The 19,566-nt window shown below is 39.4% G+C and overlaps 1 protein-coding gene across 1 annotated transcript; it reads left to right on the top strand.

Moving 5' to 3' along the window:
* Nucleotides 1-264: 264 nt before the first annotated feature.
* On the top strand, nt 265-1,289 carry LOC141176264 (uncharacterized). Its single transcript, XM_073660225.1, has 2 exons — nt 265-413; nt 583-1,289. The coding sequence occupies exons 1-2, from the start codon at nt 345-347 to the stop codon at nt 1,150-1,152; spliced, it is 639 nt and encodes a 212-aa protein (XP_073516326.1). The 5' UTR covers nt 265-344; the 3' UTR covers nt 1,153-1,289.
* The last annotated feature ends 18,277 nt before the right edge of the window (nt 1,290-19,566 follow it).

The following is a 19,566-nucleotide window of genomic DNA, read 5'->3' as shown; positions in this document are numbered from 1 at the left end:
AGATGGCTTTCAAAAGTGAAGAGTTTGCGAGGGAAATGATTGACCTCTACCGCTCCCTGCCGTGCCTTTGGCAAATAAAATCAACAGACTACTGCAATAGAGAGAAAAAGAGGGAGGCCTACCAGCAATTGATTTCCCTCTTTAAAAGGCATGGCCCCAACGAGAAGGTGGATGAAGAGCTGGTGAAGAGAAAGATCCAGGGTCTACGTACCGTATATAAGAAAGAACTCAACCGGGTGGAGAAATCAAAGAACTCAGGTACCGGCACAGATGAGGTTTATGTGCCGACATTATGGTATTATGATTTGCTTGCCTTCACCCGTGACCAGGAGCTACCTCGGCGAATGGTGTGTACGATACGGCAGACCCCGGAAGAAGACCCCGACATACGGACTGACTCCCCTGTTGAAGATGTAAGTACCTTCTTTGCTTCCCTGTAAATAGCATTTATACTTTCAATGTACATGCCCTAGTTTAGCCGCCCCTCATATTTGTTTTTTAGTGCACGTGTACCCATGCTGGTCATAACATACCTGCTGGATGTTGTAACCAAATCTTAACTTTATTTTTGTGTTCCCACAGCACCATTGGCAAGATGACGACATCTCGGCTACGGAACGTGGTATGGAGGAGGCGAGTGTTATGTCAAGGAATGAGGAACCTATGGCATCGGTGAATGAAGACCCTATGGCCTCTACAAGTGAAGACCTTGTGCCTCGGCGACAGAGAAAATCAAGGAAAAGAAAGGCCAGCTTGCCGCCATCGCCAGATCTAGTATCTCTGGCGAACAAGATTCTACTTCTGCAGACCCAGGCCAAGCGGGACAGCTTTGCAACATATGCTGGCGAGAGACTACAGAGGCTGGATGACCGACAGAGGGCGCATGCAGAAAGGGTCATGTTTGAGACTTTAAATAAAGCGGCAGCCGGTGAACTTAATGAAACGTCTACTGTACATACTCTGATTGACCCTGGCCATTTTCAACAACATTCTTGGACCCATAGGCCGGACCCACTTCACAGCACACCAGTGCAGAGGATCCGGCGTCCACAAAGCCTTGCCCCCCCCCCACAGTATCCCATGTGTTCTGATTCTTTTGTTTCCCCCAGGCACGGATACACAAATACAGGTAATCGATATGAAGAACTGTAGTGATGTTTCATTTCAATTTTTTTTTATCATTTTGTAAATATTGTTAATTTAATACTTATTTAAATTGTTAAAATTGTTTATATTTTTGTTTGTTTATAAAAACAAGGTTTATTGTCCTCTTTTTTAACTTTACCCCTGCCCTCTGATCTCACCCTGATTGAAATAAAAATGTTTTTTGGTTGCCTTATTTTCTGCTTTACCTCTTCCCGAGGGTGGGACCCCTCACCCCTGCCCTCCAATCCCTTCCCAATCTCCGTTCCCTCCCCTCCATTCTCTACCGTCTATTCCCATCCCTGCTCTCCGCTGGTGATCACCTCCTCCCCTTCTCCTCCTCCGGCTCCAGGCTTTATCACCTGTCTTCTGTCTTTTCCCTGTGTCCTCTGGTCTTCTTCACAGCTGGTTTTCTTCCCCTCCTCTTCCTACTTCCCTTCTTTTAGTCTTTGGGGTCATAGTCATGGTGCACGGTATGGCAATGATCTGCCATACCATGCACTATGAGTCTGACTCAGATTATAGGTTGTATATATTAGATTCTTGATAGGGCGTTGATCCAGGGAACTAGTCTGATTGCCGTATGTGGAGTCAGGAAGGAATTTTTTTTCCCAAAACGGAGCATGGGTTTTTTTTGCCTTCCTCTGGATCAACATGTTAGGTCTTCCTTATAGTTTTCATACTATGTTCCTATTCTTTCCTCTTCTCTCTTCTTCTTGAATTAGCTGGCATCTGTGAAAGCCGACTTCAGACGGCTTTCCTGCCCCCACACAACTTCAGCTAATAATATCAATAAGTAGGCGGCAATGAAAGCCGACTTCAGACGGCTTTCCTGCCCCTACACTACTTCAGCTGATAACATCAATTAGTAGACAGCTATTAAAGCCGACTTCAGACGGCTTTCCTGCCCCCACACAACTTCAGCTGATAATATCAATAAGTAGGCGGCAATGAAAGCCGACTTCAGACGGCTTTCCTGCCCCTACACTACTTCAGCTGATAACATCAATTAGTAGACAGCTATTAAAGCCGACTTCAGACGGCTTTCATGCCCCCACACAACTTCAGCTGATAACATCAATTTGCAGGCGGCTATTAAAGCCGACTTCAGACGGCTTTCCTGCCCCTACACAACTTCAGCTGATAACATCAATAAGCAGGAGGGTGTGAAAGCCGACTTTGGAGTGGGCTTTACTGCCCCTGCACTGCTTGTTTTAGGCAGTATCACACAGGATAGGATTAGATACACAACCCGTCAGGCAGTATCACACAGGATAGGATTAGATACACAACCCTTTAGGCAGTATCACACAGGATAGGATTAGATACACAACCCGTCAGGCAGTATCACACAGGATAGGATTAGATACACAACTCTTTAGGCAGTATCACACAGGATAGGATTAGATACACAACCCTTTAGGCAGTATCACACAGGATAGGATTAGATACACAACCCGTCAGGCAGTATCACACAGGATAGGATTAGATGTAACAAAGTGTAGACAATAGTGGATATAAACTAATTTTTTTTAATAAAAATATAAAAAATATAACCAACCAAATAATATCAACTACATAACAAAAAATAAGTTATTGGCTGCCGTGACGGTCATGGGCTGCCACAAATCTTGCCAGCATCACTCCGTGCTGGTGGATCTCTTCACTCAGTCTCCGTTGTGACGCCAGGAGATCTTGTAGTGTTGGGATTTCTACGGAGGTAATAGTTAAACTTAAAAGTCCAATAATTCTGTACATTCATCAAATTAAGGCTATGTGCCCACGATGCACCACTCCCGGGTACCATCCGCACATTAGAACGCGCTAATTACGCAAGTACAGATGCAGTATTGCGGAATTGGCGCATTATAATGCAAGTCAATGGCGGCGCAAAAAAACCACCTTATGCAAAATAATTGGTAGTGCTGCGTTTTTTTCCGCAATGATAATGTGCAGCGGAAATTTCCGCAGCATGTGCACAGCACATGCGGATTATCATTGGGGAACATGGCAGACCTTCTACCATGCGCTTTTAATGCGTTTCCACAGCAGCAAAAACGCTGCAGAAACACCTTAAAAAACGCATCGTGGGCACACAGCCTATCAGGTACATGTTTGGTATTTAACACTTACGGTTTTCAGGTTGCTCGGATGATGACGAGCTTAAGGACCACCCGAATCCCCTGGCACCACCGGCTAGAGAAAGACACAACACTTAATAGTACATGACAGCCCTATACTTTCCAAGTTGTATGGACCGTATTTTATGTCAAAGCATTACCGAAAGATGAAGCTGCACCTATATCACGGAGTGATGCTGGCGAGCTGGCAGAGGAATGCTGCTGGGGCTCCAGGGCTGGAGGTGACTCCCTTGGGGGCTCTGGGGCTGCAGGCGCTGGAAAACAAATAACATTAGATACCTAAGGTGATTGCAGTTGTAACTAATGTGCTGCCATATATTGTGTTAACATATTTTAAAACCACTCACCACGGCGGGGCAGGGTCCGTGACCGGATGCTGACGATTCGGTCGGCAGACCTATATTTCAGGTCCGCCAGCTTTTTACGGATTTGGGTAGCAGAGCGCTGCACCCCAAATCTGCGGACCAGGCCCCGACCGATCCTCTGCAGCACCGCCTGTTTATGGAGCACTGGATGCTCAGAGTGCACATGGCACTCATAATCAAGTGCATCCAGGTGCTCCACAAGGTAGCACACCTCAGCATCACCCCAAGGAGATGCCCTGACCCTGGATGCCATAATGCTCTTAATAAGCTAGGCCGCAACTACGTCGTTAGACCCGCCCACGACGCATGAACGTCGGTAACCACGCCCACGACGCATGAACGTCGCTAATAAACCCGCGGTTTATTAGAGAACCCTATTATGACTTGAATTATTAGCGTGTCGGACTAGAGACGCTGTATTGATAATGCGACGTCTGTAGAACGCAGCAGTGTCTCTATTGTGACGGTCACACAGGAATACTGGTGTTTAGGTGGTTTTATGTAGAAATATGTATCTAGATTTTTATGTAGGTATGCATACTTCTGTGTCTGTGAGTATGTGTGTGTATATCTGGTTATCTGTATATAAGTGTGGATATGGGTGTAGATTTTTATGTATCTGAATATGTATGTGTATATGGATGTGTATATGGATGTATACAGACGAGTACAACAGTGGCGTACCACCATTGGTGGCAGGCCACATAACTGCTATGGGGCCCGTGGCCGTAGGGGGCCCGTGAGCCAGCGGACCCCATAGCAGTCTCCCCCATTCTGGAGTAGTAAGTTTGTATTTATATATTTTTGTAAATCAGTCAGTACTGATAATACTGGAGGACTGGGGCTGCCTTTTACCCTATGGGGGGCTGCATTATACTGTGTGCTCTCCCATCCTGGTATACAGGGCTGCGGAGTCGATAAGCCAAACCGACTCCTCAATTTCCATTACTCAATTTCCATCACATTTTTATGGGGCTATGAAAGAGTAATTTAGGAGTTCAGAAAGGAAGAAAGGCTGGAAGGTTGTGGGATCTGCTCTTCTGTGTCCCCAACAATTATTTTTTTTTTTTTTTTTTTTTTTTGTGGGGGGGGTCGCAATTATAACTTCTGCTATGAGCTCCCATGATTCCTATGTCCGCCCCTGGAGTACACGTATGTGTATACGGGCCCTTACTATTGAAACAATGATAAACAAATCTTTTGCAAAGTTAAACACAGTTTATTACACAAATCAATACAAAACTGAAAGTAGTGTATAATTGTCAGTAGTTGCCCACTATAAGTTCTGATGTTGCCAAGTAACAGCACCAGGACCGTTAAAATACTGGCAGTAGTTGTCGCGGCTGGTTTTCGCATCCTGGGTGTTTCTGCCATATCCCACTGGTTGAAGGCCTGCAATTACAGGATTGTTTGCACGCCATTCACCGAGCTCCACTTCCCCATTGGCTAGGTCCACAGAGTCCACGAAGCCAGGCGGACAGTACGTAATTGCATCACGTCGACGAAGAAAGTTGTGAAGTGTGCAACAGGCCAAAACAACAGAGTCTATTGATGTAAGCTTCATGTTAATTGGCGTGTGAAAAACTCTGAAGCGGTTGGCCATGATACCGAAGGCATTTTCGACAACACGACGTGCCCTTGACAAACGATAATTGAAAATTCTTCTTTCCTGGGTAAGACTTTTTTGGGGGAACGGTTTAATAAGATTGGGATGAAGTGGGAAGGCTTCATCGCCGACAAAAACAAAATTAAGGTTACCTGTAGTCTCTGAGTTGGGAGGCAAGTGTAGGTCACAGTTGTCCAATCGCTCTCCAAAAAGTGTGTGCTCTAAAACACCACCATCAGAAACCCTGCCGTTCATGCCAACATCTACATTTATAAATTCGTAATTGGCATTAACAAGGGCCATCATGATGATGCTGAAATAGCCCTTATAATTATAAAAATAGGATCCGCTATTTGGTGGCTGAGTGATTCGGACATGTTTCCCGTCCAAAGCCCCACCACAGTTAGGGAACTGCCACAGCTGCTCAAAATCAGAGGCAATCTTTTTCCATTCCTCCTCCGTGTTGGGAAACTGTATGTAACTACGTAGACTGTGGTAAATTGCATTACATGTCTCCGGGATTAGAACACTGAGCATGGGCCTGGAAATGGCTGCAGAAAAATGCAAGTCTTGGAATGAGCGTCCGGTGGCCAGGAATCTCAGTGTGACTGCCAATCTTTCATCTGCCGGAATGGCAGCACGCATCGCTGTATCCTTCCGTTGAATACGTGGCGTAACTCGTTCCAATAACTCTTTAAAAGATTCCTCTGACATCCTCAGATAGTTGCGGAAATCATGAGGATTCTTCTCCTGAAGCTCTCTTACAAGTTGCATGTGGGACAATTCAGACCTCTTCTGCAGCCACTCTCTGGTCCACATGCGACGCTTTCGTTTGGAACGCCTCTGTAGCTCTCGTGCCTCATCTTGACGCCGAGCTTCCTCAACCAGCAATGCAGCAACCACAATAGCACACTGCCCGTCGTCCATGATGTGCAAACTGCAAACATAACATGAAAATATGAGAACACTTTCAACAAAACAATTAACACAAGTATTGAAACTGTATATAAAAAATATCATGGAAAACCATATTCCATTCTGTTCGTGAGCATGACAGAAAATGCGCTATGTGGGTGCATGTGCACGAGACCCCTAAAATATCTGCCCATGCAAAAGCATACATATATATATATACAAATAGAAGCCAAGCCCTCCCTCCCTGAAAAGCAAAGATAACAGATAATTAGTAAATGTGATAAAAGAATAAAAATGGAAACGCATCTGAGACCTCAAACAATACCTACCTTACTAAAGATGTCTGATATGTTCAAAGCGGAGTCACAGCTGGAGAACGCTGCAATGATCCGCAAAAATCAGCACTAGTCCAATTAACGGATATTAGCAGCCCGGAGAACTCTGGTAGGATCTGCAATAAAGCACGAGGTCAGAAACAAAGGACGGAATCGCTATTCTGTTGCCTTCTTTATGCGCGTCCGGAAATGAGAACGCCGTAGCGACCACCAATCGGGGACGAGGGGCGCGGAATAGTCCAATTTATACACGCCTACGTGTCTCAGTTCTGAATCGCTGGACGAGGTCGTTGGCTAGGTGTCAAATACAGCGATGCACACTGCCCAGCGGGAGTGCAACGACCCAGGAATGGTCCAGGGAGCTTTGTAACGATCAACGATCTCGCAGCAGGGGCCTGATCGTTGCTACCGGTCAAACGTAGCGAGATCGCTAGCGATGTCACTGTTGCGTCACAAAACCCGTGACGTATCAACGATCTCGCTAGCGATCTCGTTATGTGTGACAGGGCCTTAAGTCCAAAAAAAAAATTTTTTTAAACTTTTTTCAATTTTACCCCCTTGGGATATATATTCTTCCCACACACATTTGGAACTCTCCTGGGGTACCCTCACACATATTATTCCCTCATTTAGTGGATATTTTCACAAAAAAGTGAAATTTTCAAAAATCCAAAATATTGGCTGAAAACGACTAAATATCAAGGACTCATTGGGCGAATCGCTCTGGAACTGAAATCGGAACGCTCACTGACATTTGCCCTATCTGAAAGTCTGATAAATGTCGGAAAAATGACTAAGTCCAAAAAAAAAATTTGTTCAACTTTTTTCAATTTTACCCCCGTGGGATATATATTCTACCCACACACATTTGGTACTCTCCTGGGGTACCCTCACACATATTAATCCCTCATTTAGTGGATATTTTCACAAAAAAGTGAAATTTTCAAAAATCCAAAATATTGGCTGAAAACGCCTAAATATCAAGTACTCATTGGGCGAATCACTCTGGAATTGAAATCGGAATGCTCACTGACATTTCTCCTATCTGAAAGTCTGATAAACGCCGGAAAAAATGACTAAGTCCAGAAAAAAATTGTTTTAAACTTTTTTCAATTTTACCCCCGTGGGATATATATTCTACCCACACACATTTGGAACTCTCCTGGGGTATCCTCACACATATTATTCCCTCATTTAGTGGATATTTTCACAAAGAAGTGAAATTTTCAAAAATCCAAAATATTGGCTGAAAACGACTAAATATCAAGGACTCATTGGGCGAATCGCTCTGGAACTGAAATCGGAACGCTCACTGACATTTGCCCAATCTGAAAGTCTGATAAATGCCGGAAAAATGACTAAGTCCAAAAAAAAAATTTGTTCAACTTTTTTCAATTTTACCCCCGTGGGATATATATTCTACCCACACACATTTGGTACTCTCCTGGGGTACCCTCACACATATTATTCCCTCATTTAGTGGATATTTTCACAAAAAAGTGAAATTTTCAAAAATCCAAAATATTGGCTGAAAATGACTAAATATCAAAAACTCATTGGGCGAATCACTCTGGAACTGAAATCAGAATGCTCTCTCACATTTCCCCTATCTGAAAGTCTGATAAACGCCAGAAAAAATGACTAAGTCCAAAAAATTTTTTTTTCAACTTTTTTCAATTTTACCCTAATGGGATATATATTCTACCCACACACATTTGGAACTCTCCTGGGGTATCATCACACATATTATTCCCTCATTTAGTGGATATTTTCACAAAAAAAGTGAAATTTTCAAAAATCCAAAATATTGGCTGAAAATGACTAAATATCAAGGACTCATTGGGCGAATCGCTCTGGAACTGAAATCGGAACGCTCACTGACATTTGCTCTATCTGAAAGTCTGATAAACGCCGGAAAAATGACTAAGTCCAAAAAAAAAATTTGTTCAACTTTTTTCAATTTTACCCCCGTGGGATATATATTCTACCCACACACATTTGGTACTCTCCTGGGGTACCCTCACACATATTATTCCCTCATTTAGTGGATATTTTCACAAAAAAGTGAAATTTTCAAAAATCCAAAATATTGGCTGAAAACGACTAAATATCAAGGACTCATTGGGCGAATCACTCTGGAACTGAAATCGGAATGCTCACTGACATTTCCCCTATCTGAAAGTCTGATAAACGCCGGAAAAAATGACTAAGTCCAGAAAAAAATTGTTTTAAACTTTTTTCAATTTTACCCCCGTGGGACATATATTCTTCCCACACACATTTGGAACTCTCCTGGGGTACCCTCACACATATTATTCCCTCATTTAGTGGATATTTTCACAAAAAAGTGAAATTTTCAAAAATCCAAAATATTGGCTGAAAACGACTAAATATCAAGGACTCATAGGGCTATTCACTCTGGAACTGAAATCGGAACGCTCACTGATATTTGCCCTATCTGAAAGTCTGATAAACGCCGGAAAAATGACCAAGTCCAAAAAAAAAATTTTCAACTTTTTTCAAATTTACCCCCGTGGGATATATATTCAACCCACACACATTTGGAATTCTCCTGGGGTACCCTCACACATATTATTCCCTCATTTAGTGGATATTTTCACAAAAAAGTGAAATTTTCAAAAATCCAGAAAATTGGCTGAAAATGACTAAATATCACGGACTCATTGGGCGAATCGCTCTGGAACTGAAATCGGAATGCTCACTGACATTTCCCCTATCTGAAAGTCTGATAAACACCGGAAAAATGACTAAGTCCCAAAAAAATTTTTTTCAACTTTTTTCAATTTTACCCCCGTGGGATATATATTCTACCCACACACATTTGGAACTCTCCTGGGGTACCCTCACACATATTATTCCCTCATTTAGTGGATATTTTCACAAAAAAGTGAAATTTTCAAAAATCCAAAATATTGGCTGAAAACGACTAAATATCAAGGACTCATTGGGCGAATCACTCTGGAACTGAAATCGGAATGCTCACTGACATTTCCCCTATCTGAAAGTCTGATAAACGCCGGAAAAAATGACTAAGTCCAGAAAAAAAAATTTTTAAACTTTTTTCAATTTTACCCCCGTGGGACATATATTCTTCCCACACACATTTGGAACTCTCCTGGGGTACCCTCACACATATTATTCCCTCATTTAGTGGATATTTTTACAAAAAAGTGAAATTTTCAAAAATCCAGAAAATTGGTTGAAAATGACTAAATATCAAAAACTCATTGGGCAAATCACTCTGGAACTGAAATCAGAATGCTCTCTCACATTTCCCCTATCTGAAAGTCTGATAAACGCCAGAAAAAATGACTAAGTCCAAAAAAATTTTTTTTCAACTTTTTTCAATTTTACCCTAGTGGGATATATATTCTACCCACAAACATTTGGAACTCTAATGGGGTATCCTCACACATATTATTCCCTCATTTAGTGGATATTTTCACAAAAAAGTGAAATTTTCAAAAATCCAAAATATTGGCTGAAAACGACTAAATATCAAGGACTCATTGGGCGAATCGCTCTGGAACTGAAATCGGAACACTCACTGACATTTGCCCTATCTGAAAGTCTGATAAACGCCGGAAAAATTACTAAGTCCAAAAAAAAAATTTGTTCAACTTTTTTTAATTTTACCCCCGTGGGATATATATACTACCCACACACATTTGGTACTCTCCTGGGGTACCCTCACACATATTATTCTCTCATTTAGTGGATATTTTCACAAAAAAGTGAAATTTTCAAAAATCCAAAATATTGGCTGAAAACTACTAAATATCAAGGACTCGTTGAGCGAATCGCTCTGGAACTTGAATCGAAACGCTCACTGACATTTCCCCTATCTGAAAGTCTGATAAATGCCGGAAAAAATGACTAAGTCCAGAAAAAAATTGTTTTAAACTTTTTTCAATTTTACCCCCGTGGGACATATATTCTTCCCACACACATTTGGAACTCTCCTGGGGTACCCTCACACATATTATTCCCTCATTTAGTGGATATTTTAACAAAAAAGTGAAATTTTCAAAAATCCAAAATATTGGCTGAAAACGACTAAATATCAAGGACTCATAGGGCGATTCACTCTGGAACTGAAATCGGAACGCTCACTGATATTTGCCCTATCTGAAAGTCTGATAAACGCCGGAAAAATGACCAAGTCCAAAAAAAAAATTTTCAACTTTTTTCAAATTTACCCCCGTGGGATATATATTCTACCCACACACATTTGGAATTCTCCTGGGGTACCCTCACACATATTATTCCCTCATTTAGTGGATATTTTCGCAAAAAAGTGAAATTTTCAAAAATCCAGAAAATTGGCTGAAAATGACTAAATATCACGGACTCATTGGGCGAATCACTCTGGAACTGAAATCGGAATGCTCACTGACATTTCCCCTATCTGAAAGTCTGATAAACGCCGGAAAAATGACTAAGTCCAAAAAAAATTTTTTTCAACTTTTTTCAATTTTACCCCTGTGGGATATATATTCTACCCACACACATTTGGAACTCTCCTGGGGTATCCTCACACATATTATTCCCTCATTTAGTGGATATTTTCACAAAAAAGTGAAATTTTCAAAAATCCAAAATATTGGCTGAAAACGACTAAATATCAAGGACTCATTGGGCGAATCACTCTGGAACTGAAATCGGAATGCTCACTGACATTTCGCCTATCTGAAAGTCTGATAAACGACGGAAAAAATGACTAAGTCCAGAAAAAAAATTTTTTAAACTTTTTTCAACTTTACCCCCGTGGGACATATATTCTTCCCACACACATTTGGAACTCTCCTGGGGTACCCTCACACATATTATTCCCTCATTTAGTGGATATTTTCACAAAAAAGTGAAATTTTCAAAAATCCAAAATATTGGCTGAAAACAACTAAATATCAAAGATTCGTTGGGCGAATCGCTCTGGAACTTAAATCGGAATGCTGACTGACATTTGCCCTATCTGAAAGTCTGATAAACGCCAGAAAAAATGACTAAGTCCAAAAAAATTTTTTTTCAACTTTTTTCAATTTTACCCTAGTGGGATATATATTCTACCCACAAACATTTGGAACTCTCCTGGGGTATCCTCACACATATTATTCCCTCATTTAGTGGATATTTTCACAAAAAAGTGAAATTTTCAAAAATCCAAAATATTGGCTGAAAACGACTAAATATCAAGGACTCATTGGGCGAATCGCTCTGGAACTGAAATCGGAACGCTCACTGACATTTGCCCTATCTGAAAGTCTGATAAACGCCGGAAAAATGACTAAGTCCAAAAAAAAAATTTGTTCAACTTTTTTTAATTTTACCCCCGTGGGATATATATACTACCCACACACATTTGGTACTCTCCTGGGGTACCCTCACACATATTATTCCCTCATTTAGTGGATATTTTCACAAAAAAGTGAAATTTTCAAAAATCCAAAATATTGGCTGAAAACTACTAAATATCAAGGACTCGTTGAGCGAATCGCTCTGGAACTTGAATCGAAACGCTCACTGACATTTCCCCTATCTGAAAGTCTGATAAATGCCGGAAAAAATGACTAAGTCCAGAAAAAAATTGTTTTAAACTTTTTTCAATTTTACCCCCGTGGGACATATATTCTTCCCACACACATTTGGAACTCTCCTGGGGTACCCTCACACATATTATTCCCTCATTTAGTGGATATTTTAACAAAAAAGTGAAATTTTCAAAAATCCAAAATATTGGCTGAAAACGACTAAATATCAAGGACTCATAGGGCGATTCACTCTGGAACTGAAATCGGAACGCTCACTGATATTTGCCCTATCTGAAAGTCTGATAAACGCCGGAAAAATGACCAAGTCCAAAAAAAAAATTTTCAACTTTTTTCAAATTTACCCCCTTGGGATATATATTCTACCCACACACATTTGGAATTCTCCTGGGGTACCCTCACACATATTATTCCCTCATTTAGTGGATATTTTCACAAAAAAGTGAAATTTTCAAAAATCCAGAAAATTGGCTGAAAATGACTAAATATCACGGACTCATTGGGCGAATCGCTCTGGAACTGAAATCGGAATGCTCACTGACATTTCCCCTATCTGAAAGTCTGATAAACGCCGGAAAAATGACTAAGTCCAAAAAAAATTTTTTTCAACTTTTTTCAATTTTACCCCTGTGGGATATATATTCTACCCACACACATTTGGAACTCTCCTGGGGTACCCTCACACATATTATTCCCTCATTTAGTGGATATTTTCACAAAAAAGTGAAATTTTCAAAAATCCAAAATATTGGCTGAAAACAACTAAATATCAAAGATTCATTGGGCGAATCGCTCTGGAACTTAAATCGGAATGCTGACTGACATTTGCCCTATCTGAAAGTCTGATAAACGCCGGAAAAATGACTAAGTCCATAAAAAAAATTTTTATACTTTTTTCAATTTTACCCCCGTGGGATATATATTCTTCTAACACACATTTGGAACTCTCCTGGGGTACCCACACACATATTATTCCCTCATTTAGTGGATATTTTCACAAAAAAGTGAAATTTTCAAAAATCCAAAATATTGGCTGAAAACGACTAAATATCAAGGACTCATTGGGCGAATCGCTCTGGAACTGAAATCGGAACGCTCACTGACATTTGCCCTATCTGAAAGTCTGATAAACGCCGGAAAAATGACTAAGTCCAAAAAAAAAATTTGTTCAACTTTTTTCAAATTTACCCCCGTGGGATATATATTCTACCCACACACATTTGGAACTCTCCTGGGGTACCCTCACACATATTATTCCCTCATTTAGTGGATATTTTCACAAAAAAGTGAAATTTTCAAAAATCCAAAATATGGGCTGAAAACGACTAAATATCAAGGACTCATTGGGCGAATCGCTCTGGAACTGAAATCGGAACGCTCACTGACATTTGCCCTATCTGAAAGTCTGATAAACGCCGGAAAAAATACTAAGTCCAAAAAAAAAAATTTTCAACTTTTTTCAAATTTACCCCCGTGGAGTATATATTCTACCCACACACATTTGGAACTCTCCTGGGGTACTCTCACACATATTATTCCCTCATTTAGTGGATATTTTCACAAAAAAGTGAAATTTTCAAAAATCCAAAATATGGGCTGAAAACGACTATATATCAAGGACTCATTGGGCGAATCGCTCTGGAACTGAAATCGGAATGCTCACTGACATTTCCCCTATCTGAAAGTCTGATAAAAGCCGGAAAGAATGACTAAGTCCAGAAAAAAAAATTTTTAAACTTTTTTCAATTTTACCCCCGTGGGACATATATTCTTCCCACACACATTTGGAACTCTCCTGGGGTACCCTCACACATATTATTCCCTCATTTAGTGGATATTTTCACAAAAAAGTGAAATTTTCAAAAATCCAAAATATTGGCTGAAAACGACTAAATATCAAGGACTCATAGGGCGAATCCCTCTGGAACTGAAATCGGAACGCTCACTGATATTTGCCCTATCTGAAAGTCTGATAAACGCCGGAAAAATGACCAAGTCCAAAAAAAAGATTTTCAACTTTTTTCAAATTTACCCCCGTGGGATATATATTCTACCCACACACATTTGGAATTCTCCTGGGGTACAATCACACATATTATTCCCTCATTTAGTGGATATTTTCACAAAAAAGTGAAATTTTCAAAAATCCAAAATATTGGCTGAAAACGACTAAATATCATGGACTCATTGGGCGAATCACTCTGGAACTGAAATCGGAATGCTCACTGACATTTCCCCTATCTGAAAGTCTGATAAACGGCGGAAAAAATGACAAAGACCAAAAAAAAAATTTTTTTAACTTTTTTCAATTTTACCCCCGTGGGATATATATTCTACCCACACACATTTGGAACTCTCCTTGGGTACCCTCACACATATTATTCCCTCATTTAGTGGATATTTTCACAAAAAAGTGAAATTTTCAAAAATCCAAAATATTGGCTGAAAACGACTAAATATCAAGGACTCATTGGGTGAATCATTCTGGAACTGAAATCGGAATGCTCACTGACATTTCCCCTATCTGAAAGTCTGATAAACGCCGGAAAAAATGACTAAGTCCAGAAAAAAAATTTTTTAATCATTTTTCAATTTTACCCCCGTGGGATATATATTCTTCTAACACACATTTGGAACTCTCCTGGGGTACCCTCACACATATTATTCCCTCATTTAGTGGATATTTTCACAAAAAAGTGAAATTTTCAAAAATCCAAAATATTGGCTGAAAACGACTAAATATCAAGGACTCGTTGAGCGAATCGCTCTGGAACTGGAATCGGAACGCTCACTGACATTTGTCCTATCTGAAAGTCTGATAAACGCCGGAAAAATGACTAAGTCCAAAAAAAAAAAATGTTTCAACTTTTTTCAATTTTACCTCCGTGGGATATATATTCTACCCACACACATTTGGAACTCTCCTGGGGTACCCCCACACATATTATTCCCTCATTTAGTGGATATTTTTACAAAAAAGTGAAATTTTCAAAAATCCAGAAAATTGGTTGAAAATGACTAAATATCAAAGACTTATTGGGCGAATCACTCTGGAACTGAAATCAGAATGCTCTCTCACATTTCCCCTATCTGAAAGTCTGATAAACGCCGGAAAAAATGACTAAGTCCAAAAAAAAAATTTGTTCAACTTTTTTCAATTTTACCCTAGTGGGATATATATTCTACCCACACACATTTGGTACTCTCCTGGGGTACCCTCACACATATTATTCCCTCATTTAGTGGATATTTTCACAAAAAAGTGAAATTTTCAAAAATCCAAAATATGGGCTGAAAACGACTAAATATCAAGGACTCATTGGGCGAATCGCTCTGGAACTGAAATCGGAACGCTCACTGACATTTGCCCTATCTGAAAGTCTGATAAACGCCGGAAAAATGACTAAGTCCAAAAAAAAAATTTTTTTTAACTTTTTTCAATTTTACCCCCGTGGGATATAGATTCTACCCACACACATTTGGTACTCTCCTGCGGTACCCTCACACATATTATTCCCTCATTTAGTGGATATTTTCACAAAAAAGTGAAATTTTCAAAAATCCAAAATATTGGCTGAAAACTACTAAATATCAAGGACTCATTGGGCGAATCACTCTGGAACTGAAATCGGAATGCTCACTGACATTTCCCCTATCTGAAAGTCTGATAAACGCCGGAAAAATGACCAAGTCCAAAAAAAAAATTTTCAACTTTTTTCAAATTTACCCCCGTGGGATATATATTCTACCCACACACATTTGGAATTCTCCTGGGGTACCCTCACACATATTATTCCCTCATTTAGTGGATATTTTCACAAATCCAAAATATTCCCTGAAAACGACTAAATATCATGGACTCATAGGGCGAATCACTCTGGAACTGAAATCGGAACGCTCACTGATATTTGCCCTATCTGAAAGTCTGATAAACGCCGGAAAAATGACTAAGTCCAGAAAAAAAATTTTTTAAACTTTTTTCAATTTTACCCCCGTGGGATATATATTCTTCTTACACACATTTGGAACTCTCCTGGGGTACCCTCACACATATTATTCCCTCATTTAGTGGATATTTTCACAAAAAAGTGAAATTTTCAAAAATCCAAAATATTGGCTGAAAACGACTAAATATCAAAGACTCGTTGGGCGAATCGCTCTGGAACTTAAATCGGAATGCTCACTGACATTTGCCCTATCTGAAAGTCTGATAAACGCCGGAAAAATGACTAAGTCCAAAAAAAAAAATGTTTTTAACTTTTTTCAAATTTACCCCCGTGGGATATATATTCTACCCACACACATTTGGAACTCTCCTGGGGTACCCTCACACATATTATTCCCTCATTTAGTGGATATTTTCACAAAAAAGTGAAATTTTCAAAAATCCAAAATATGGGCTGAAAACGACTAAATATCAAGGACTCATTGGGCGAATCGCTCTGGAACTGAAATCGGAACGCTCACTGACATTTGCCCTATCTGAAAGTCTGATAAACGCCGGAAAAAATACTAAGTCCAAAAAAAAAAATTTTCAACTTTTTTCAAATTTACCCCCGTGGGGTATATATTCTACCCACACACATTTGGAACTCTCCTGGGGTACTCTCACACATATTATTCCCTCATTTAGTGGATATTTTCACAAAAAAGTGAAATTTTCAAAAATCCAAAATATGGGCTGAAAACGACTATATATCAAGGACTCATTGGGCAAATCGCTCTGGAACTGAAATCGGAATGCTCACTGACATTTCCCCTATCTGAAAGTCTGATAAAAGCCGGAAAGAATGACTAAGTCCATAAAAAAAAAATTTTTAAACTTTTTTCAATTTTACCCCCGTGGGACATATATTCTTCCCACACACATTTGGAACTCTCCTGGGGTACCCTCACACATATTATTCCCTCATTTAGTGGATATTTTCACAAAAAAGTGAAATTTTCAAAAATCCAAAATATTGGCTGAAAACGACTAAATATCAAGGACTCATAGGGCGAATCCCTCTGGAACTGAAATCGGAACGCTCACTGATATTTGCCCTATCTGAAAGTCTGATAAACGCCGGAAAAATGACCAAGTCCAAAAAAAAGATTTTCAACTTTTTTCAAATTTAACCCCGTGGGATATATATTCTACCCACACACATTTGGAACTCTCCTGGGGTACCCTCACACATATTATTCCCTCATTTAGTGGATATTTTTACAAAAAAGTGAAATTTTCAAAAATCCAGAAAATTGGTTGAAAATGACTAAATATCAAAGACTTATTGGGCGAATCACTCTGGAACTGAAATCAGAATGCTCTCTCACATTTCCCCTATCTGAAAGTCTGATAAACGCCGGAAAAAATGACTAAGTCCAAAAAAAAAATTTGTTCAACTTTTTTCAATTTTACCCCCGTGGGATATATATTCTACCCACACACATTTGGTACTCTCCTGGGGTACCCTCACACATATTATTCCCTCATTTAGTGGATATTTTCACAAAAAAGTGAAATTTTCAAAAATCCAAAATATGGGCTGAAAACGACTAAATATCAAGGACTCATTGGGCGAATCGCTCTGGAACTGAAATCGGAACGCTCACTGACATTTGCCCTATCTGAAAGTCTGATAAAGGCCAGAAAAAAGACTAAGTCCAAAAAAAAAAATGTTCAACTTTTTTCAAAATTAACCCCGTGGGATATATATTCTACCCACACACATTTGGAACTCTCCAGGTGTACCCTCACACATATTAATCCCTCATTTAGTGGATATTTTCACAAAAAAGTGAAATTTTCAAAAATCCAAAATATTGGCTGAAAACGACTAAATATCATGGACTCATTGGGCGAATCACTCTGGAACTGAAATCGGAATGCTCACTGACATTTCCCCTATCTGAAAGTCTGATAAACGCCGGAAAAAATGACTAAGTCCAAAAAAAAAATTTTTTTTAACTTTTTTCAATTTTACCCCCGTGGGATATATATTCTTCCCACACACATTTGGAACTCTCCTGGGGTACCCTCACACATATTATTCCCTCATTTAGTGGATATTTTCACAAAAAAGTGAAATTTTCAAAAATCCAAAATATTGGCTGAAAACGACTAAATATCAAGGACTCGTTGAGCGAATCGCTCTGGAACTGGAATCGGAACGCTCACTGACATTTGTCCTATCTGAAAATCTGATAAACGCCGGAAAAATGACTAAGTCCAAAAAAAAAATTTTTTCAACTTTTTTCAATTTTACCCCCGTGGGATATATATTCTACCCACACACATTTGGAACTCTCCTGGGGTACCCTCAGAGATATTATTCCCTCATTTAGTGGATATTTTCACAAAAAAGTGAAATTTTCAAAACTCCAAAATATTGGCTGAAAACGACTAAATATCAAGGACTCATTGGGCGAATCACTCTGGAACTGAAAACAGAATGCTCTCTCACATTTCCCCTATCTGAAAGTCTGATAAACGCTGGAAAAAATGACTAAGTCCAAAAAAATTTTTTTTTCAACTTTTTTCAATTTTACCCTAGTGGGATATATATTCTACTCACACACATTTGGAACTCTCCTGGGGTATCCTCACACATATTATTCCCTCATTTAGTGGATATTTTCACAAAAAAGTGAAATTTTCAAAAATCCAAAATATTGGCTGAAAACGACTAAATATCAAGGACTCATTGGGCGAATCACTCTGGAACTGAAATCGGAATGCTCACTGACATTTCCCCTATCTGAAAGTCTGATAAACGCCGGAAAAAATGACTAAGTCCAAAAAAAAATTTTTTAAAACTTTTTTCAGTTTTACCCCCGTGGGATATATATTCTTCCCACACACATTTGGAACTCTCCTGGGGTACCCTCACACATATTATTCCCTCATTTAGTGGATATTTTTACAAAAAAGTGAAATTTTCAAAAATCCAGAAAATTGGTTGAAAATGACTAAATATCAAAGACTTATTGGGCGAATCACTCTGGAACTGAAATCAGAATGCTCTCTCACATTTCCCCTATCTGAAAGTCTGATAAACGCCGGAAAAAATGACTAAGTCCAAAAAAATTTTTTTTTCAACTTTTTTTAATTTTACCCTAATGGGATATATATTCTACCCACACACATTTGGAACTCTCCTGGGGTACCCTCACACATATTATTCCCTCATTTAGTGGATATTTTCACAAAAAAGTGAAATTTTCAAAAATCCAAAATATTGGCTGAAAACAGCTAAATAACAAAGATTCGTTGGGCAAATCGCTCTGGAACTTAATTCGGAATGGTGACTGACATTTGCCCTATCTGAAAGTCTGATAAACGCCGGAAGAATGACTAAGTCCAAAAAAAAATTTTTTCAACTTTTTTCAATTTTACCCCCGTGGGATATATATTCTGCCCACACACATTTGGAACTCTCCTGGGGTACCCTCACACATATTATTCCCTCATTTAGTGGATATTTTCACAAAAAAGTGAAATTTTCAAAAATC

The sequence above is a fragment of the Phyllobates terribilis genome, unplaced genomic scaffold (genome assembly GCF_046119375.1).
Source record: "Phyllobates terribilis strain yellow unplaced genomic scaffold, ASM4611937v1 Scaffold_20__1_contigs__length_20440879, whole genome shotgun sequence".
Lineage (NCBI taxonomy): Eukaryota > Metazoa > Chordata > Amphibia > Anura > Dendrobatidae > Phyllobates > Phyllobates terribilis.
The sequence above is the reverse complement of the archived record's forward strand: the minus strand, read 5'-3'. Positions and strand labels throughout refer to the sequence as shown.